The sequence below is a fragment of the Phycodurus eques genome, chromosome 19 (genome assembly GCF_024500275.1).
Source record: "Phycodurus eques isolate BA_2022a chromosome 19, UOR_Pequ_1.1, whole genome shotgun sequence".
NCBI lineage: Eukaryota > Metazoa > Chordata > Actinopteri > Syngnathiformes > Syngnathidae > Phycodurus > Phycodurus eques.
Genome location: NC_084543.1, coordinates 12,961,507 through 12,984,698, shown reverse-complemented (window position 1 = coordinate 12,984,698; position 23,192 = coordinate 12,961,507). Strand labels below are relative to the sequence as shown.

General features: G+C 41.3%; 2 protein-coding genes and 1 long non-coding RNA gene across 3 annotated transcripts in view; 1 reads left to right on the top strand and 2 right to left on the bottom strand.

Annotated features, from left to right (window-relative positions):
- The window catches only part of ubald1a (UBA-like domain containing 1a), a 31,036-nt gene extending 19,594 nt beyond the window's left edge, over positions 1 to 11,442 (bottom strand). Inside the window, exons 1-2 of the mRNA XM_061705995.1 lie at positions 11,146 to 11,442; positions 10,600 to 10,662 (exon numbers count right to left, since the gene is read on the bottom strand). Of these exons, the coding sequence (XP_061561979.1) occupies positions 10,600 to 10,662; positions 11,146 to 11,253 (171 nt within the window). The 5' untranslated portion in view covers positions 11,254 to 11,442. The remainder of the gene's footprint in view (positions 1 to 10,599; positions 10,663 to 11,145) is intronic.
- A 2,853-nt stretch (positions 11,443 to 14,295) lies between these two features.
- LOC133417843 (uncharacterized) overlaps positions 14,296 to 23,192 on the bottom strand; it is a 57,400-nt gene continuing 48,503 nt past the window's right edge. The window contains exon 3 of the long non-coding RNA XR_009770405.1: positions 14,296 to 15,750. This is a non-coding gene — a long non-coding RNA (uncharacterized LOC133417843). The remainder of the gene's footprint in view (positions 15,751 to 23,192) is intronic.
- foxj1b (forkhead box J1b) lies at positions 15,351 to 21,604 on the top strand. Its single transcript, XM_061705994.1, has 3 exons — positions 15,351 to 15,732; positions 15,964 to 16,607; positions 18,669 to 21,604. Exons 2-3 carry the CDS (start codon positions 16,014 to 16,016, stop codon positions 19,539 to 19,541), a joined length of 1,467 nt encoding a protein of 488 aa, XP_061561978.1. The 5' UTR covers positions 15,351 to 15,732; positions 15,964 to 16,013; the 3' UTR covers positions 19,542 to 21,604.

Sequence of the window (23,192 nt, the reverse complement as noted above, 5' to 3'; positions counted from 1 at the left end):
CCAAGAGAAGCACTATTTGTCAGTATCCGACCAGGCTAGTGGCAATCAGTTTTTTTGTTGTTGTTTTTTTTTTTTTTTTTTTTTTTTTTTTGTATTATTTCACTTCACTCTGCAAACTTAAATGTAAACTTGTCAGGACAAATACCAGGATGAGAAATCAGGTCGGCGGTTACTAACGTGATCCAGGAAAGCAGGAAAAGGATGAATGAAGCTTGTGAAGGTGAGAGCACAGGAATAGTAAGATTAGATCTTAGCTAGCCACTGTTGAAATGTCAGCTGATCAGCCAGGCTATATGCCTCTGCCTAACCTGAGGAAACAAGCCTATGTGACAGCAATATTTTTTTGCTAAAGACGAGCTCCCTCAAGTTTTGAAACCATTTTCCTGGCCTACCTAACCACAGAACAGCGACTACAGAAATTAGTTTGAAGCAGTCTTTCCACTAAGATGTGTGTTTAAAACCTTTGTGTGAGTGGTTAGGGTTCTGGGAAGCTGTGCTCCAGGAAACATGCAGGATAACATGCTGGAACAAGTAGAGCACAGCCCTAGCTAGTGCCTTCAGATGTGGCCAACTGCCTAGGATGGACGTGCATGGGTGTACAACACTTAGCCTCACACTATTGCACGCCCATAGGATTATCCTGTGCACACACCAAACATTTTTTAATTGATTCAGATCATGTAAAAATACATTAACAATTGCCATTTCACCTCACATCTAAAATGTCTATTGTGGCAGACATACAAAGCAGACCTTAGTAGGGCCAAATGCCTTGCATTGGCATGCTATTAGTCCACTTAGCCAGACGTGTTGGCGCAAACAGTCTCCTTTATTCGCTCACTGGTGGATAACACAACACCCACCATCTCTAATCCATTACGTCTCACTCAGTGACGACAGATGGAAGGTGTTTCAGGCAGACAGAAATGAGAGCAGACAGCCAAGTCCAAGTCCAGTCTCCAAGATATTAACTTGGTCATCAGGTTGGCATACCCTGATGCCAAGACCAAATTTTGGCAGCTATACAAACCACAACACCTGAAACAGGCTTGCTTCATCGCTATACAGAAACTGCACATTAACCATAATAAAATGTGCTCAATTCACCTTGTGCGTGATAACCAGCAATTACGGCACAATAAAGTTGGGGTCAGTGAAAACACTGTTTGTTCCTGACATTTATCACACAGTCCTGATAGGGGTACTCATCCGTATGAGAAGGCAGTGTTAATTAATTTAACTGGATACAACTGAGCATTACTTTATAGTTAGCAGATTTGTCCATAAAAATCCACGAGGTGCACTGTAAGCTGTTCTCATTGTTTTTAGTGAAGGTGATGGTTGTGTTTTTTCCTTTGGCTCATTAAAAACACTTACATCCTCGTTTTTCAAAGACCCTAGTCCTGGATTTATTACCAGGAAAGCTCATTAGGCCCTTTCTTTAACAGCCATAACTGTGGCATGATTAAAGCAGGCTTTGTCCCTGTGTAAGTTTCTCGGCTGAGTCACATGATGATGGGGTCACATGTTTCCGGACAGCTGTGGAAGTCATCCAGCTGGGCCACTTCCTTATTTCTGGTCACATGAGGATTCACTATCTTCATTGGGTCTGTACAAGGAGAGCAAGTCATCATGGAAACACTGATGACAGTGTGACAACTCTGGGAAGAACAATTGTTTTTCCCCCCGATATCCATCAAGAGACTTGGAGAACATCTCATGACACGCAAGCAGCACCCAATCAAACATTACATGGAACTGCATTTCAGTGCAGGCACCGTGGGTTCACTTCCCACGAGGGTTGAACCCAGAGTCAAATGTTCATTTTAGTCTATGTTGCAGGCTGCTAAGACAATGGATGTTGATAATTTAGACACCCTTTAGTTAAACCATGTGAACTTCTTTGACCCAGCCCACTAAAAGAATTGGAATCGAGAATCGTTTGGAACCGGAATCGAAATGAGGAACCGGAATCGGGAACGGAAACGCTCAAATTCAAACGATGCCCAACCCTACTTCCCACTCAGTAACGGTGTTAATGTTTGAGTGAATGGTTGTCTGTCTTTAAATATGCGACTAACTGGTGGCCAGTCCAGGTTGTAGTCTGCCTTTCACCTTTACAGGATAAGTGGTACAGAAAATGGATGGCTGGATGGTTATGCAAGGTCACGTTGATCGCACTAAAGCAACAAATGCATGGTTGTAGATTACAACTACATATCTCTATGCGGATCCTTCAATTGTTTATATTTTATAGTACAGTATTACAGGGACTATATGTCGCTGCATCAAATAAGTTGTAAGTAGACACTAAATATTTATTACCATTCATAGGCCATAATTTAGTTTATCTCAAACACAGAGGCAGATGTTTTTTGTTTTTTTTTACATATTGGGCAGTTTATCGGCACGGTGGACGACTGGTTAGAGCGTCAGCCTCACAGTTCTGAGGACCGGGGTTCAATCCCCGGCCCCGCCTGTGTGGAGTTTGCATGTTCCCCCCGTGCCTGCGTGGGTTTTCTCCGGGCACTCCGGTTTCCTCCCACATCCCAAAAACATGCATTAATTGGAGACTAAATTGCCCGTAGGTGTGACTATGAGTGCGAATGGTTGTTTGTTTGTATGTTCCCTGCGATTGGCTGGCAGCCAGTTCAGGGTGTACCCCGCCTCCTGCCTGATGATAGCTGGGATAGGCTCCAGCACGCCCGCGACCCTAGTGAGGAGAAGCGGCTCAGAAAATGGATGGATGGATGGGCAGTTTATTATGTCCACCTTCGACCACCACAACTATAATCTGCGCACTTCCTGTAGGTGTAATAGCCAGTTGCCCCAATACTTTTGTTCATGTAGCATATGTGCAGAACAAGGATGAATAGATAATGTGTTTGTTTTTTTTAATGAGCGATTAGCAAAAAATGACAAGAAATGAGGCACAAGTGCTGCTACTTCATGAATTTGTGACGTCATGTATTCTTTTTGAGTCATGGCTATATAATTTACTGTATGCCTACGCATCCATGCAATAATGAAGGGAAGATGAGTGTATGGTATTGACTTAATGTTGCCTTCTCACATATAAATGCGAAAGGTGTGAGTATGTTTGATTTTGTGAGTGCATTATGTATGTGTAGAGAAGTGAAACAAAACGAGTATAGTATAAGTATAAAACGTGCCATCAACATACCCTAATGTAATCCTATGATCCAAAAACAGAGATAACCGTTGGAGAACTGTCCCACATGTGGGTTTGGGTAGCACGCTGAAAGTGACACACTGGGTACACAGTTAAGGAAAAACAAACTTTTTTGACAGCAATTCTGTGCAGTGATGGCAGCTCTTTTACATGCCGTGCCCGAGCACACGCAGCCACACAGTTGGGAAAAGGGAAATGATGGCAAGAGATTTAGCACGCTAAATCCTCCCGCATTCACGGTACTACTTGTACTGGTGTGTGTGCCAACTAACCTTAAATGACTTTTTTTTTCTTTATAAGGCAAATAGGATGCACTGGTGGAGGGGAATGCAAAGGCTATACTACATTTTGGGACAGCCCACACATGACATGCTTGGTTGCCATGGTGATAAAAAATATATATATTTAAAACTGCACATCTGTGGAAGTCAAACATGGAGCGGGATGGATTTTCTTTAGCAAATTCAGGCTCATGAAAATATATGACCCTTAATGTAAAAATATGCAACAACTGTACAAATATTCCACTGGTTTTGAATAACGGGGAAAAGGAAGGTACTTTTTTTTAGTTATGGTGAACCAGTATTTAGTACCTACTTTTCTTTCATAAACACACTTCAGTCACCACTCCCAGGATATGAAACGTGACATCCAAGCAACCAATCACTTGTCAAATTGTCAAACGAGACAGAAAAAGAAATGGCAATTTTTAGTGACAAACAAGTAGAGATGTAACCGATTTTGGTTCACTGATGGCTGGGAATTCTGGCGATGGCCTGGAGCTGATTTCAGTCGATGCAACTGAGACAAAATGGAGTACAGTGTACTGTCAATTCAGTGCAAATTAGTTTTCAGTCTGAACAATCATAACATGACGCCAGTTAAGGCCAACATCAATCTAGAGCTACTCTTAACACAACTATGACACTGGCATGGAAACAGGTGTTCAGAACATTCACAATCAGTTTTATTCTGGTTTTAAAATAATAATAAAAAAAAAAGGGTCAACCATTTTGTCTTGACTTTTTTGTAACTAGAAATTTACTTTGTTGCTGTCTCCCAAATTTTTGCTGATTTTATACTTTTTATTTTAAAATAAAACATTGATTTAAAAGCTATCGATTCAGTAAGAAGGTAAAATATACAATTCAGAAAGAAATGCAACAATTCTGAAATATTAATTTTGTGTCCAATGTAAAAATGTCAAAGGTCACGTCACATTATTAAAGGAATAAAACATTTAAAAATAAAAATGTGCACATAGAGTACTAAAGTAAAAATCATGACAGATGTGTAAAAACACTGAAAAGGTAAAGTGCATATCAACTTAAATGTTTATTTTCTTTTTGGAAATTGTAATAAAAATATAAATTTGCACAATAATTTATTTTTGGGCATATGGAGTAAAAAACTAAACCTATGATGACAGCTCTGTATTGTACGGAGCCCCCCTGGTGCCAAAGTATGAGAAAAATAAAATTCATTGATAATCTGTTCCCTCAATTTAGTAATCCGTTCCCTCAATTTAGTAATCCGTTCCCTCAGTTTAGCAAATGTCTGGGGCTCCGTATACCTACGTATATCTGTCAAGTGAAGTAAATTCTATTTGTATGTTATATTCTTACTCGTGTGAATTCTGTGTATAAATTGTCATGTCGTGATATATCCTACATCCCATTTTTACAACTGAAAGGCAATATTGCTGTAGTTCGAGGGGGTTGATCATTATATAGCAGTACTAGCAGGACTGGCTACAATTAGCCTGCGTGCTTCCTAAACACAGTACTAAATGAGGGTACGGATTACTAAACTGAGGGTACAGATTACTAAACTGAGGGTACAGTTTACTAAACTGAGGGTACAAATTACTAAACTGAGGGTACAGATTACTAAATTGAGGGAACGGATTACTAAATTGAGGGAACAGATTATCAACGAATTTTATTTTTCTCATACCTTGGCACCGGGGGGGGGGGGGGGGGGCTCCGTAGTATTGCAAAAGTGGATGTATACTTAATATTTCTTATCAGGGTTAGGGTTCCTATTATTTGCAGCGTTTTTAAGTAATTCCTAATTAAGCACCATGCTTGCGGCATTGTAACAATTGCCAATACTTTTTTTTGTCAAAACCCCCATTCATTTATTGCCTCTGTCAACAAGTTCGCTGTATTGCTTCCTGTGTGGCTTCGGTGAGGGCTCTAATCTGCAGAACATTTGACATTAATTTTCACTCGTTAAAAATGAGAAGTGATAGTTGCATACGTATGGGATCAGTCGCTCTTTCTGCCGACTACAACGATTCCGAAACGGCTGTCTTAACTCTGTTGAGCTTCGCAACGGCAAATTCTGACGCGTTTACGTGTTGGTGTTGCTTATCATGGTTTGAGTGTCTTTTGTCGATTTCCTGTGTTCCGGATTTACAGGGGAATCACAAATGATTTAAAAGTGGAAGTCGCTCGCTTCATGCTGCTGCTAGCTTTCGTCGCCAATTTGTTGTTTCGTCGAGTGCGGCTTCCGTCCATACAACACAAATCACACAGAAAGAGCCTCTCACTTGCCAGGAGGTGATTCAATTCAGAGGATTTGTTGAATCGATATTGAATTCCGGGAGGGAAATATTGCAATGCATTGATGAATTGATATTTTTACGCATCCCTACTTGTTGCAATGCTTTAGTCGTATGTATATGTAATAGGGCTGCATGATTATGGCCAAAACAATAGTCACAATTATTTTGATCAATATTGTAATCATTATTACAGATTATTCATCATGTTAGAGAAAAAAAATATATTTCTATTGTACTACGTTTTAAAAATTTTCAGTTTAAAATTAATCTTTATCGACAAATAAAGGATAATAATGAAAAAGATTAATGTACCCAAAAAAAATCTACTTCAGCAAGGGGTAAAGGAATAAATGTGCTTTTACAAATTGCAATCATGAATTACAGTTTAATGGCAGCAAATACAGTTAATGCATAGAAGGCAACAACATTAGGCTGCAAGCACCGACTTTTCATTTGAAAATCCATGTCAGTATAAATTGTCAAGAATGGGACGTCTCAGTTGTTCTGCTTGACCATTGGTCAGTCGTGCATGGTCACAAACTGCAAAGAACTTGACAGTTGTGATTTCTCTCTCTATTTACTCCATTTTTTTTTTCATTGCGGTCAGGCCAGCCGAAAAGTTAAATTCAAGGCAGCCGCTACGACGGTTGTTAATTGTGTCTTACGTGACATGCCACCTCTCTGCCAATGTGTTGAGAGGGCCAACTTCAAAATAAAAGCTTCATATATTACTACATTGGACATCAATGCCAATTTAGGCTTTTATTCTGAAGTTGGCACCAGAGCACAGTAAGAGCTTAATGAAGCCTTAACCGTGGGTTCGCCCCATGGTGGCTGGGCGACTAGGTTGCGGGCACTGCTGCAAATGAAGCACGTTTCATATGCAGCAGTGCTCGTATTTTAACTGTAAAAAAAAATAAAATAAAAACAACAAAATTAAACAGATGATCAGGATCATTTCATTGTGGCAACTATAATTGTGATCACGATTAAAATTTGATTAATTATGCAGCCCTAATATGGAATGTTTTTTGGTTCTTTTACCAATATTGTGTTAATAACGATACTTTTGGTCTCATTATATAAATGTTCCCACCGTTTCATCTTGAGTTTTAACGTGACGACATACTTGTATTAGCTTTTTTTCCTACTGCATCCGTGCCTTCTCTGCAGTTGTGAAGTACAATCTATTTGTAAACTAGACATAAGTTGTGTCATCTTAAAAAGTAATGAGAAAGTTCATCCTCAACGCTATGATCAACACTATGATAATTTGTCAGCATTATAGCATCATGTATTTTTTATTAAACATGGTCTGTTTCGGCTGGTCCACCAATTTTATAGGCCTTAAGTAGGTGAAGCAAAGCTGCTATGGCAACAACTGACACAATATTTTCCTTATCACAATCCAGTGTGCCATCCAAATAAATTTGAAGCTTTTAGTTAAAAGTGACATGGTTACATATTGACGCTTTAATCTTATTTATACAAGCTTTAGACTGAAACAAAGGAAAATTAAGAGTGAGAGCACTGGAGCGGAGTGAATTTAATCTCTATAACAATGAACATAGTGGCCTGAATACCTGCAAGAAGAGGACATGTCACCCTTCTGTACTACTGTTGTGAGTCACACACACGCACCCACACACACACACACACACACACACACTGTCTAAGCTTAAGATACATGAATGTAAAGCGGACAAGAGGAGAAGGGCGGGCATGCTGGCATAAGACAAAAAGAGAACAAGAATTTGTGATTACGCAAGAACACACCTCTAAACACAACACCACACACATTAGTGAGGTGTTTCCATGTCTGAAGCAATGGATTTCACTAAAGATTGACAAAATAGCATTTCATGGATTACTATTACTACTATGACACTCTTAATGTGACTGAATGACAAGCAGGAGCCTGGTATTTTTTCGTTATGAAACCATAACATGGCCGTAAAAATCAAATTACGGCCAAACGCGCTGCCCCTTCACTACAAGTAAATCAAGCAGCAATTATAGATGACTCACTCCAGGGTTATTGAAAAGTAACTCCTCATTTTAAAATAATTGTAAATTACTTTTTCACTATTTTTCCCCTAAAATTTAGTTCACCCATTAATGTATATTATTTATTCTTTTCTTGTTATTATTATTTATGTTTTTATTTTTACAAGAAATGGACATGAAACTAAGCATTTAGAATGAGGTTTTATTTGAATTTCTATATTGGCACCACAATCAGGCTACCAGCTTGATGAGTTGCCCAGGTATCACGTCAACTGATTTCACCGGGAACCCTTCAGGTTCTTCCAAAGTCTTGGTTCTACTACAGTAGACTTGCTCCTTTAAACAACCCCAAAGAAAAAAGATGATCAGGATTTTTGGGGCTGATCACCAATAGCAAGTTTTAAAAAACAATAACCGATCTGATCATAAGATGAAGCAATGTGTCTATTTACGACTTGTTCGTTTATTGTATATACTTGTGTACTGTATACTGAGTATCTTAAAGTATTCTCTAGTAATACTATTCTCATTTTAGACAAAAGTTAAAAATCAATGACCTCTAGGGGGCATTCAAGGATTGGCCACTGACAGGTTTAGGTCAAATCAACATTACAACATGACAGAAATAATGGGTGCTAACTTACTGTAATTAAATTACTTTCACAAATACTGTTAATGATATAGCGGCACGGTGGACGACTGGTTAGAGCGTCTGTCTCACAGTTCTGAGGTCCGGGGTTCAATCCTCGGCCCTGCCGGTGTGGAGTTTGCATATTCTCCCCGTGTCTGCGAACTGGTTGACAGCGATTGGCTGTCAACCAGTTCAGGGTGTACCCCGCCTCCTGCCCGATGATAGCTGTGGTAAACTCCAGCACGCCCGCGACCCTAGTGAGGAGAAGCGGCTCAGAAAATGGATGGATGTTAATGACATGCTTATAACTTTCTGGCTGTCCCAGCTATATGAACGGGTGTTGTCCAGAGTTTGCGTCTGTTTGGCTTTTCCTTTTTTTATTTTTTTTTTCACGCAGTGTTGCTTGAACGTGGCATGCTCCTCCTTGTGTACATTCTTCTGGTGCTCGATCAAATTTGTTGTGTTGAAGCATTTAGATGATGTTCCCCACGACATACTTCAGTTGTGCACAGACTGCAAATAACTTGTTGTTTGTCTGAGACACCGCAAAATAGTCCCACACTGACGACGCGTTTTTTCACCGAAAAGATTGAAAAAAATATATATATATATTTGCCGTCAGTTACAGTACTACGCCACAAGACAAGGCTAAAAATAAACTAGTTTTTGGATTCATAGGCGACAGCAGCGCGGAGTAAATGTCTTTTGCGTAGCCGATCGATGACGTCATTGATCGGATCGGCGAATGATGACATGAAAGCCAATCAGCATAAAATGGTAATTATCGGCCAATACCGATCAGATCGGTGTAAAGTCTAGTAGTAAATCGGGACTCCTAGCTGGCCACTCATATGAACCACGACAAGTCATCCAGTTCCCGGTAGGGGGTATCTAGCCATTCAAGAACCAAAGCCAAATGTGGATGGGCCCTATTTCACATGAAAATCAAATCTTGAACATTCTCTCAAGCACTGGTATCGTGCCAGATTTAATCTTGCATCATGATAAAGTACCATTCGACATTCATTGGCTGTGTTTGGTATCATTCCCTAAGCACTATGAAGTGATTTCGATGGAGAGGACTATATCGTTCACTCGGTTAAATGAAAAAAAAAATGTCTAACACTTCTCGTTCGTGCCGTTAATTCCATAATTGCTATTGCAAAATTATAACGTACTGGATTAACACAGTACGTTATACGTTACGTTATAACACAGCGCTTTACGTCTGTCAGTGTTATAATGTGTTGCTTTACTTATTAAAATATATTTTTGCATCACAATTCATGAATTTGTCTGGTGTTGAGTTTTTATGAGCCGTCGCTTGGTTGTTGTTTTTTTTTGTTTTGCTTTGTGTTGCCAGCCAAAATTAGAATTACAGGCGAGCTTTAAATACACCACTGCTCCAGTGAAGTGGGGGCGGGGGGATAGTCACCGTTTATTGAATAGGACGAACAGTCAAACACCGATCCATCCATCTTCTATACTGTCAATCCTCACTGAGGTGACTGGTGTGCTGGAGCCAATCCCAGCTGATTTCGATGAGAAAGTGTTTATTTGGGGCTTGGGGCAGATTAATGGCATCTCAATTCAGTTTAATGGAGAAAATGGACAGTTTGAATTAAACTTCTACATCAAGGTACCCATGGAGTGCTTCAGGTTTTAGAAAGGTGTAAAGTGCAAGTGTGTTTATGTAGCTCTGACACCATCCACTTTACCCCACAATGATGTGCCTACCGCCTACCCCCCCCAAGGTTGCTGATGTGTCATGGGGGGGTGGCAACAAGCATATGAGATGAATACAAGCACAGTAGGACTATTGAGAAAGGCACTGCCCCTCTTCCAGGAAAAACTGTATATTTTCCGCACTGAACTAAAAAGAATTTCCTCATTAAAGAAAAATACTTTTTCCCCCCCATAAATACATTAACAATTGCTTCTTTTTTCCTCCTTGAAGGCCCTTGTGTGTCAGTGTGGCTGCCTGCCTGTGTGTGTGTGTTTACAGTATTTCTGGAGGCTCACAACATGGCCGACATGTGCTTTGTTATTGTTAGTAACACACCAACCCTCCCAGTCTGTGAGAGTCGTTATCGCCCTTCATGCAACCTAGGACACCGTTAGATATTATAGATAGCCTTTTTACTCCAAAGGGTCATACGTATTACAAGTTTAAAGAGTTTATTTTCACCCCACACTCACCATTTGATGATGATGATGGCCATATGGGATATTTGTTTCTTGGAAAAAGGCACTGAGAGCAGTCTAAAAACCGAAACAAAAAAAGAAGTCAGATTACATTTTGTAGCTTTTATTCTAAACAGATGCAGAAGCCAAAGCCAAAGCCACAGGCGAACATGGCTTGTTTCGCAACAGAACAGGCATGTGGCGAAACAAATGTCCGCGTTTACTATTCGTTAGTAGACAAAACATTGGCCATTATTGCGGAATTGCACACAGATGAGCGGCACTTTGGTAGGACAGTAGTATTTAATCTAGAGTAGTCTAAATGGATTTGATAAAGAGTGTATTTCGCCACACTCCTATAGTTTTAGCCCGCGAATAAAATGAATGTATGGCGTAGAATTGTTATGTTTTGAAGGCGTGTTTGTTGGAATATAAAGGAGTAGCAATGTTTCACGGGCCACGCGGGGGGGGGGGGCTCGCTAGCCGAACGTAGCAAACATAAACAGTCGCCGCGTGGCTGCCTCGACCCGTGGCGACTTCATTTTCTTTCGCCAGGCTCACCTCGAACTGCCAATGTGCCGCCTGCAGGAGCTGCTTCGCCTGGTCTGCCGCACAACCCGCCGTCAGGACGAACTGGTTAATCATGACTTGATGTTTAAGTTCATCCATTTTCGACGAAGTCCGTGTCCTAAGTCAAAAGCTAAACTTTCGACCGTTTTCCTCTTTTCTTCACTCGAGTTGTATTCCGTTTTGCTCCCCTTCAGTCGTCCACCATTACAGCCGGCTGGGCAAACACAAATATTTACTGGAGGAGCGGTGGAGGGCGGGACCTCGCGTGATTGACAGCACAGTTTAGCCAATCTGGTAAGCGCATTGCGCGTGGGAAATGTAGGCGGAAACCGGAGTGCCTCGATCAGGCGTGTCTTTTACTCGTCTAATACCGCCGCGTTTGACCTTCGAACGATATAAAAGTCCAAAACAGTTTGGAAAAAGTGCTTTATTTCAATCAGAATCTCACAAAATGTGAAAATCTCCGCAGTGGCTCAAAATAATACTTAAGCAATCGCGACGAGGGTTTGTTTTGGACTACAACTCCCACGAGCACCCGCTTTGTTTGTAAAGCTCAGGAAGGCTGACATTTGAGAATGACGGCCACTCTCGTCCAATTCCGCCGCTTGCTGCGCCGCTCTCTTGCCAAATATGGTAAACAAATCCACCAACGCCAATTACATCGCTCCGAGTTAATTTGGGGACAACCGATAGCCATGCAAGCGATTAGTATTTCTAACACTGCCCCTTATGAAGTAACCATTTTTTTTGTATGTGCACTGCCTCCGCGACCACTTTTTTCTGCACTTCCATTATACTGTATTTTCAACCAATACAATATGTCAGCAGGTACAAATGTGCATTTATGGATAACTAACCTGCTACAAAACCTCTGGATAACACGCAGGGCAGGTCAATTTGAATCATGTCAGTAATAGGAAGGAAATTAAAAGTTGTTGTTATGAAGCACAGGAAATCACTCACGCGAGACTTGTACAATACGACATTAAGACGTCAAACACACGAACAACAGGATGCGGTAACGGATCGGCATTAGGATTACGTAATTCCCGCAATACTACTTCCTTTGTTAAACTGCAGATGTGCAAATGTGTGTGGTGGGGGATTATAGTTGGGGAACTAAGATTTTGATTAAAATATTTTTTTAAAATAATTTTTAAAAACACATAATGAGTACATCTTTTGACATTGTAAACATTTTATCAATGGCAAGTTTGTTGGAAGCAGTTTTCGGCCACTAAAACAGAAGATTTGGAAAGGTTGACCCCTGGTGGTCAAATGAAGAATCTAATGTTTAACAGCCTTCAGCCAGTTTAATAATAATAATAACAATAAATACATTTTAAAATGACCACCCACAGCAGCAACATATCTTTTACACATAGGAAAGCAGTGGCGATTCTAGGGCGGGGGCATTCTAGGGCCCCCCCTACAGTTACAATAAAATATTTTTGTTACATTGCGGCACTGTAATGGGCACATTACATGCTGACTTGAAAAACAAGTCTTAGTCCATGGACAATATTTATAATACAATTAAATAATGTACTGAATGCAATTCAAAATACAATTAATTGATGAAATTAATAAATACATTGAATAAATATTTGAAGTGAAGCAATTTAGACACAATAGTGTGTGGGTATGCGTGAGCCTGCATGCGTGTGTTTAAAACAGGCATCTGACAAAATCCCTGGTCCCAGCCTGCCCTGCCCCCGCAATCAATTTGGTCTAGAACCACCACTGTCAGAAAGGCCGGCATAAATATAAAACAATGAAATGGACAAATAGTAAGGGCCTCCATGTGCCACGTTATGACATATTTTGCTGCGTGCTGTTCGTAACGTCACGATGTCGTATGTTGACCTTTGTAAACCTAAACCGAACACCCCTGTATTAATGCAAGGGGGCGGGGGTCCTCTTTTTAACTGTTGTATTAAACTCGTAATTAACAAAGACACTAACATCAATATATTTGTGCGTAAATGTTAAGAACATTGCTTGAAAATGTGGAAAATTCATGGCACTTTCAAATATATAATGCTATGCATATACATGCTAGCCATTGCTTCACGTCTGTGTGCTAATATGAGACAATAACCTGTAGTAGTTTGCCTCACTTGGCTGCACAGTGTGTTAGTGGTTAGCACATATGTCTCCCAATTCTGAGTTTCAGTGTTTGAATCTCATCTTGCCTGTGCAGTGTTTCCATCTGCCTTCTTGTTCTTGTGCTGGTTTTTCTCTGGGGCTTCCTCCCATTCCCAAAAACATGCATGTTAGGTTAACAGAAGACTCGAAATCGTCCAAAGGTCTGAGTGTGAATGGCTGTTTGTCTACAGTATAGACAGCCATTCCCACTCCCACACTCACACTCGCCAGGCGCCCAATCCAGGGTGTACCTCGCCTCTCGCTCAAAGTCAGCTGGGATAGGTTCCACCTCAGTCCTAATGGGGACAAGCACGTTAGAAAATGGATGGATGGAATTTGGATTAGCATGCTTCAGGCGTGGACTTAGAATAACACATTATCTGCTTTAATTGATGACCCTGTTTGTATTGTAAGTCAAAAGTAATTCATAAATTTCCTTAGGTTTATGTTACGATCGTTTATCCCCAGAAATGGTGCTGGAAGCTTCACAGTGTGTTCAGTTTCTATCTGTATGATTTTTTAAAAAATGTATTTATTTTTTTACACCAAATAAAGGACAATGATGCTATTTGCAACACCAGTGTTGTAAAGAACCCTCATTAAGCTCCTTTATCCAAAGCATGACATGTAGATGTGCTGTGGGCCTTGTGTGTGTGTGTGTGCGTGTGTGTGTGTGCGCGCGCTCCCTGCTCAGTTCCTGGTACTGGGAGACGAGAGGACAGTGGGAAGCCGGGCAACAATAAGAACAGCTGTTCAAACATTTGCATGTCTCACCAAGCAAGGCCTTTGTTAAAAGGGGACCTGAACAAACCCGGAAACTGCTAAAATCAAGCTTCCTTGACGGGCTGCGACAGCTGGCTTGACATATACATACATGTATGCACATTCTTTGAGTGTCAGTGGATGGACATTCTACAGGCAGCCAGTGAATGCAAGAGTTTGTCGGGCCTCACCCCTCCAAATCCTCATAAGGTGTGTTATCTCATTTTAAAACTGTGGCGCCCAACCTTTAAAAAAAAAAAAAAAAAAAAAAAAAAAAGTGATTTGTGTCAATACTGCTATGAGGGGTTATGTTTTGTACATGTAATGCGGCATATATCCACTAGATGGAAGTGTTTCCTTGAAATTCTGAAAGACGCGCCATGCTAGAATAGAATCTAAATTGAAGAAAGCCTGTATTCAATATTGCATAATATACAGGAACGAACGTAACTATAACATAGATATACAATATATGACAATAAATATATATTAGAGGGGTAAAAAGAGAATAGCTGAATGCCCTGGTATTCATATAGGGGATTATGTAATATAATTATCGACAAGCCTATACGATAAGTGCTGCGATTACAAAAAAAATAAAAAAATCTTGATTGACATTGAAGAATAAAGGTATTTATTTGGCAACGTGTTATTATTGCGGCTTTGCAATGATGATGTTCTACACAACTGCAATATATATATTTTTTTGTTATACACTATTATTAAGCTGCTGACAGTGTCACTCAAAACCAACTTTATTATTGTGGTTTCCGCAAGAACAACAAAAAATGAAACCTTGCATAATACATTCCCATACTTACCAACATCATATTATTGTTGCTTAATTACCTTCCCACTTGTTATCGTCTCTTATGAACGCTGTCTCGTGTTTGACATTTTGTATTGGTTAAATCCTTACGCGGTTCTCGACTCAGGAGGTTTCGATTTTACGAACGGTGCGCACTGAACGAGTGTAGTTCGCCAGCGGCGCAGAAAATACGTTGTTACGTTGCACGTGAACGCACGCACAGTTACCGCCGCCATTTTTTTGTTTTTTGTTTTTTGTTTGTTTTTTGTTTTCTTCATGTGTATGGCCTATAAGTGTCCAAGTGATTCACTTTTAGGCAACCTGACCAACTTGATCGTTTCAAATGCAGTTTGTAATCGCCAGCCAAGGTTCCATTGTATTTGTTCCGCGTGTCAACGAATCTTGTAGCGGGACGTGTGGCGCGCAAGAGGCGCGCAGCTCAAATTTCCGTGGGTTTCCAAAGCAGGGGAGTGAAATGGAAATCGACTTATTTGAGGCAGAGGGAAGGAGAGAGAGGGCAAGGCCAAACAGCCAATCAGAGCTCCCTCCAGTCACTTAAAGGGATGGTGGGCAGTCTTTCCCTGGGATCTGCGCGGCTCCTTCGACTTCCTCCTGAGCATCTCGCGCCTTGGCTCGTCAGCAGCTGCACACCGTTGACTCAAAAGCTCACCAGAGGAGACATGGAAGTGACTGAAGTGGCTTTGTATTTCTTTTCCCTTCTTCTTCTTCTTCTTCTTCTTCTTCCATGAGCTGCGCGACAGACCGAAGCGAGCCCTCCTCCTGCCCCCGATGCACTTGTTGCGCATGGACCTGATGCGCCACTTGAGTCTTTGAAGAGCTGGCAGGACGCGCTGCAACAGGTGCAGGCACTGCACCATCTGCTCCAAAAAAAAAAAAAAAAAAAAAAATCAATTAAAAAATATAATAAATAAAGCTGTAAGGTAACATTACCCATTCATTGGATTAATTTGAATTCGTTTAACATGAGTATTTGGGTTTCTATTCCGTCAGATGTTGAGGTTAGGTTGTTGTCGTCGTCGTGCTTTGATGAATATGATGATGCGTTAATTGCGCTTTATTTTCACTTTCAGGAATAGACACAACTTTAGATGCCAATCTGTTGATTATTCGGCACGTAACCATGAGGATGCCGGTTCTGACGAGCCCTGACAACGCGACTAAGTTCCAGGAGAACTGGTTGACGGTGTACCCGGAGGAACAGGTCCCCCTCGATGACAGCCTCACCAGCCTCCACTGGCTCCAGAATTTCTCCATCGTGAGCGCAGACCCGGAGCGTCCCGGCGGGGCCGCGGCGGAGGGCTGCCCCCCCGCCTCCTCCTTCTCCCCCTCCTCCCATCAGCACCTCTTTCTCAAACGCTTCCCCAGAGGGGGCACCGACTCCCCCTCCAGCCCTCCAGCAGGGGACACGGCCGCCACCGGGATGCCTCTTTACCTCGGCAGCCCGGTCACCTCCGGGAGCGACTCAACTTTGACGCCGCGCTTCTCCAATTTCGCGCATCTCGGCGGCGCCTACCAGCCCATCCCGATCCAAGCCACCCCGCCGGCGGAGGTCGACTACAAGACCAACCCGAAAGTCAAACCGCCGTATTCCTACGCCTCGCTCATCTGCATGGCCATGCAGGCCAGCAAGCAGCCCAAAGTGACTTTATCCACCATTTACAACTGGATCACGGAGAATTTCTGCTACTACCGACACGCGGAGCCCAGCTGGCAGGTAAACGACACCAGATCACCTTCCCTGCTATATTATTGATGAATCAGATAAATAAGTGTGTGTGCGAGGCAAGAGTAATTGACTCCAGACACCCCACACTTGGAGATGGGTGTTGGGGGGAAACTATTCCGAAATGACACGATATGATGATGATGATTTACATTTTTGTTATCAGCGAGGGGTGGAGAATGCACTTGAGTGTGTTTGCTAATGAGGGCTCCCGAGAGATAAGCACAGCTGATCATGTTTTGGAAGTACAGTCGGCCTCAAAGCGTCATTGAAAGCCTCATTAGGTGCATTTGCTTCCCGACACAAACAACAACAAAACACGCGTCTCTTTTTCTCTATTTTCCGTCATCCTCCTCATTCTTTGATGAAAAATTGGAGGAAAGATTGCGCCAAATCAAGGACATGGTGGATGATCACATTGCACTATTAGAATCATTTTCTTGGTCAACTATGGACAAGACAATGAACCAATCATTTTAATGGGTTTGGCTAGTCCTTCTTTAAACAGCACATGAGTTGGCACTTAATCAACAGGTTGCTTTACTTAGTTTTACACTTAAAAAGTCCAAAAGCATTGCTTGCATACGGTGAATTCATGTTTATTAGGGGTGGTTTGTCAAAAAACACCCACAATAGCACAGCAAATGTATTTATGTAGCGCATTTCATACACAAAGTAACTCAATGTGCTTTATATGATCCCCAAAAAAAGAGAGAAAAATAAAAAGCAGCTGAAAAATATTTTTTTTTAAAACAAAGAGAACAAATAAAATTCAATACAACGTACATTGCAGGAAAGATCATTTACAAGTGGAAATGTTCTAAAAAGCAAGATAAAAAAAGAAGGACTTAAAGACCTTGACACTTGCGACTGACTTCAATTCTATTGACAACCTAGTCCATTTGCCTGCAACATAGCAGCTAGGAGATGCTTCACCATGTTTGCTTTGGACTGTGCTTCGTTATCTGATCTGAATTGATAGATCTCAGAGCCCTACTGGGTTCATATTCCATGAGCATGTCTTTAATGTATTCAGGACCTAAACCATTTAGTGATTTGTAGACCAGTAGCAGAACTTTAAAGTTTATTCTAAAGTTAACTGGGAGCTGGTGTAAAGACTTTAGAATTGTAGTAATATGTTCTGATCTTTTTTTCTGGTCAGAACCCGAGCTGCAAAATTCTGAATGAGCTGTAGCTGTTCAATACTCTTTTGGGGGAGTCCAGTCAGAAGACCATTACAATAGTCAAGCCTACTTGAGGTAGAAGCATGGATGAGCTTCTGCTTGTCTGCTTGACACATGCAAGCCTTCACTTTGGATATGTTCTTTAGCTAGTAGAAGGCTGTTTTAGTGTTGACATGACTGTTGAAAGTGACTGATGGTGTCTATCAACACAACAAGGTTGCGGACTTGGTCTTTGCTCTTTAAAGACAGTGTCTCCAGGTATTTACTAACAACATTCCTCTTTTCTTCACTGCCAAAAAAAATTCTCAGTTTTGTTGTAGTTTAATTTAAGAGAGTTTTGGCTCATCCAGTTATTTTATCTATTTTAAACAGTGACACAACACCTCAATTGATCTGTAGTCATCTAGAGACACTGCTAGATGATAACTGTGTGTCATCTGCATAGCGATGATAGTCAATATTGAGTTTCTGAAGAATTTGAGCCAAGGTTAGCATATACAGGCTAAACAGGCGGGGTCCAAGAACTGACCCTTGAGGGATTCCATATGTCATTGCCATTCAATGAGATTGAACATTTCCAGTGGTTACAAAATAGCTCCTTTCCTCCAGGTAGGACCTGAACCTAAAGACTGTTCCATTTTGTATAATAGGTGAAAATCTGTGTTGGAGAGACTATATACATACATATTACAAATATATATTATCCCTCCCAAACACATTGTAAACATATTTGAACGCACACAAAAATTACAAGCATAAAATGATTGGAAAAAGTTATTTTTCCTATTGGAAAAAAGTAGTCCCAGGAGGGATTGTTTCACCTCAGAGGTTCTAACTATCACTTAAATGTTGATTCTCTTTCTCGCAGAACTCGATCCGCCACAACCTGTCCCTCAACAAGTGTTTCAAGAAGGTCCCCAGACAGAAGGACGAGCCTGGTAAAGGAGGCTTCTGGCAGATCGATCCTCAATATGCCGACATGTTTGTCAATGGCATCTTTAAACGCAGGAGGATGTCTTCAAACAGCTATCACAACAATAGTGGTGGGGCTCACAGACAGAACAAATTGGTTCCAAGCAGCCACATTACCCACAATGGCTGCCCTTACCAAAGTGGCAAGGATATAGGCAATAAAAGGAAGCAGCTGGCCACGAAGAAAAACAGCAAGGCAATAAGGGCGACCGACTCCCCACTTTTGGGGACGGATGCCCCAAAAGCAGACATCCTGAAAGGGGATTTCGACTTGACGTCCATTTTTGATGACGTCCTGAGCGAGAACTGTAGCACCTTTGAGGATTTGGACATCAACACGGCGTTGAATTCCCTGGGCTGCGAGATGGAGGTTACCATGCAGGGGAGGCAGCAGTCGGCCGGGCTGGGCCACTGGTGCGGAGCAGGGGACCTCGTGGGACTGAGCCAGCACCTGAACCACTCTCAATCATCCTACGACTATCTGGACACGAGCGCCGCCTCGGCCGTCAACATGGCTGACCTGCACGTGTCGTCGCAGCATCCGCAACAGCTGGACGGACAAGATCAGCTCCTGCGGAGTCAAAATCAGCTGCAGAATTTCGAGGATGACTCCTCGCTGTTCCAGGAGCAGCCGGAGGAGGTGGTGTCTTGGGAGGAGATCAAGGAGGAAGCGCAGGCCAATACACTGACTCTGGATCAGAGCTTTGGCCTCTATGAAGGGTTCTTTATGGATATGCAACCATGGGAACGGGTGGAGGCCTATCTGTGATCATTGACTCCCCGCTCCATTTACTGTATATCCAATGAAAGCCCGATTTCCAGTCCAAGAATCAACCTTTTATAGTCTTTTGATCACCACCACACATGTTGACTTTTACTCAGCTCCCTCGAACGTAAGGAAAGACATTTAGCAGTCATTTTGTTGTCTTTCCCACAGTGTGTTATAGTACATGAAGCAGCTTTGATTTAAACATCTCTACATTTTTAAACAAAACTGATGAACCAGCTCAAAAGTTTAATCGAGACAGTGAAAGTTTATCAAGAAGCTGCATGGAAGAATATGAAGTGTGGGGTGTTGCATCAAAAGTCCAAAAGCACTCTCTATGACTGAGTACTGTCACGGAACTGAGAAGACATGCAGGATTCTATTTTGCTACATTAGCATTCAGCTGGCTTTCTTTCTTTCTTTTTTTTCCAAACTAACAGTGCAGTAAAACATTTAAAATGCCATCTCTAATGTCTATGCTGTGTGACGATGAAGGATGCAGATAACGTTAAAGTACATAGTCTGAAATGAGCAGTCAGTCACCTATGACATTTCTATATATTATTTTAATATATTCACCACAGTATATAACATGAAGCAGGAACGTTTTCCACTCTTCTCCTCTGAGAAGGGGTGCAGATATAAAACTGATTGCCTTGTTTGTCAAACATTATGCACTTTGATAGGCAGCAGTTCTAGATGTCTAATATTCAGGATGTTACCATTTATTTTTCCTGGTATTCAATTGATGTTAGGTGTACTGATCACAATGCAACTCCAGGGCCTGATTTACTAAGATCCCAAATAACGGGAGCGTAATTGCGTGTTCACTCACTCCAAACAGACTGCATGCACTGCTAGCAACAGGTGTGAAATGGGAAAATGGGGGCAATTCAAAAATCCAAGTTTGAAGTGATGGAATTGGAAGTGTTAGTGGAAGAGGCAATAACTCATTTGGGAATGCCAGCAACTGTACAGAAATGCTTTGTTTGAGTTAAGTCATCCGATGTGCGTGGTAATTGGATGTACAGGTATGTGGCCATACATTAAGATTGCGTTTAAAATTTAGGATTGCACATGTGGAAAAACTGCTTTGGGTGAGGTCAGCACCATCTGTCACCATGTACTGAAATGACCCTATGGCATGACTCCTTCTTGTGACTGACCCCAAGTCAGCTCTCACATCACGTAGAAGCTCCAAAATTGCACTGCTAAATAGACAATATGTTGCCATTTTTTTGGTAAATGTTTACACCAGAGGAAAATTCTCCGACCGCCTCATTTTGCTATGGTGGCACTGCCTTGCGTGCTGTTTGCACCTGCCTTTCAGACGTTCAGTTTAAAGTAAAATCAGTTCAGCAATTCATCTCAGGTTTGATAAATCAAATTACCTTTGATTAATCAATTGACTCCTTCCACAACTTGCAAAATGAACTGGGCAGCAATTTAGCGTGCTTGGCTGACGCAATCCTCGTTGGGCCCGTCGAGTTGATCAGTTTCTCTTTGGATGCGCAAAATTGATTGCGCTAGTTTGTGTCCATATTTGCATGCACAAACCTTTAGTAAATCAGGCTCTAATTGTCCTTAGACTGCAATAACGTATCTGGCTAAAAAAATGCTTAAGTTGGATATAAATGTTTTCTAAACCATACTTACATACTGTATACTTTGCATTTTCATATTTGATCATATTTCGCCAAATTCTTTTGATAAAAAAATTATGCAGGTCATTGGTCTTTCTCTGTTGATTCATAATTCTTGTCACTGGGTGATACCATTTTCTGTTGTCTTTACTTGTATTTCTTTTCAAAATTGGTTTGTTTTCTGAAGTCCTAATCGTGTAATTTGGAACATGTATGACATTAATAATGCCGTTCTATTGAAATCAACGCAGTAGTTATATAACCTCGGAAAGGCCAGTTTGAATTGATGTATCGTATGGATCGATTGTTTTACGCTTAGATCTTACGATGTTATTTTCTTTGTACTTTTTTTAAAGAGCTGTTTGAACATGCAACCATGCCTTGATGAAGTACATGGTGTCAATTAAAGAAAGAATAACACAATTGTGTACTTGCCTTGTGAAATATCCATCCATAGGGTCTTTGGTTGCCTGCCAATTGCAGGACACATACGGATAAACAACCATTAACACTCACACCTACGGACAAGAAAGTTCAATAAAGTTTGTGATGGGACCTGCAGTTCCATTTGACTGTGCTGAATCCCTAGAATCCGTTCATTAACATTGTTCGAAAGCTTCACTCTTGAATCAGTGCTTCGTCATGCAGTTCATGATTCAGCTCTGAGGTTCACATTCACTCTGAAAAATGCTCACTTTTTCAGGAACGGTGTGTTCACGTACAATCGTACGCAGTCATTCGCGAGAGATGCAGCTTTACTTGAGTGATGTGCACTAAAATCACTGCACGATGAACGCAAGCCAGTTATGTTGTGGAGTTTACAAAATTGTAAACGAGGAAAGGGGGGGACGGATAAAAACCAAACAACAAAAACATTGCCGCTATACTACATAAAATATGTAATAATGGCAGTAGAGGCGCAGAGGGGATAATGCTTATGTATACAAACACATTTGTTATGTGAAATCTACAGTTATAGTCTGCTTCACTCACTCTTCTGTCTCCTCTCCTGACTCCATCACTTTATGTGCAGTCTGTTGGGTTATGTGGTTTTCATGTGGCCTGACTTAACCTTGGCAGTTAGCATGGAGAAACACCAATAAAAGCGAAGCACTGTGAGGAGAAAACATTTAGTCATAGGAGGCGGAATCGTTCACTGAGTGATACATAATCGTGTCTTCACAGTGAATCAGGATGAACCTAAAATGCACGATAGCCTTTGTAAGAACAACATTTTCGCTGCTCTGAACTTTTGAATGCACGTCCAACTGTTCAGTGTCCAGTGTGTAAGTACTTTTTGCACAACTTGCTGTTCTCTTAACCAAGAGCTAAACAGCAAATCTTGCAACAGGTGTTTGATCCATGAATGGACCAATACACTTCCTGGTTCAATTAGAATTGGCAATTTTCAACAGTGCTCTTCATTACGCTGTTCACATTTTGATGAGACCAAGACGGCGCCTAACAATGGCTCAAAAGTACCTTGCTAATGCGAGGCTGCGAACGGGATGTTTTTAGAGGAAAGTGGACACTGCCCTTAAGATTGTCACACTGTCATGAACGGATTAGTTTTACTACGAACTGCTAATCACATGTTTTTGGCATCTCATCCGCCACTTGGCCAATTCACAGAGGACGTTCGACTTGCCTGTCTGCTGCCATCACCACACTATATTTTTCCAAAAATGAGACTGGTACCACCGTCAATTGCAAATTGTGCAAGTACATAGTCAAATAAAGTAAAAACAAATGAGAACTTGAAACAGAGAAATTCTTAACTTTCGTTAGCCTGGCTGTGATGTCGCGTCTTACAACACGTTATGGAACGCAAGATAAGACCGGACGGCTCTACAACTACATTCAACTTGATGGAGAGTTGTATTTTTAACTGTTTGTTTTTGGGTTTTTTTGTATGCTGCTCTGTTGAATTATGTCTTTACGTTAAAACGGTCTGTGGTGCAAACAAAGAAAAAAGGTTGGTGAATGTTGTACTCTGCTGAAAAATAAATCA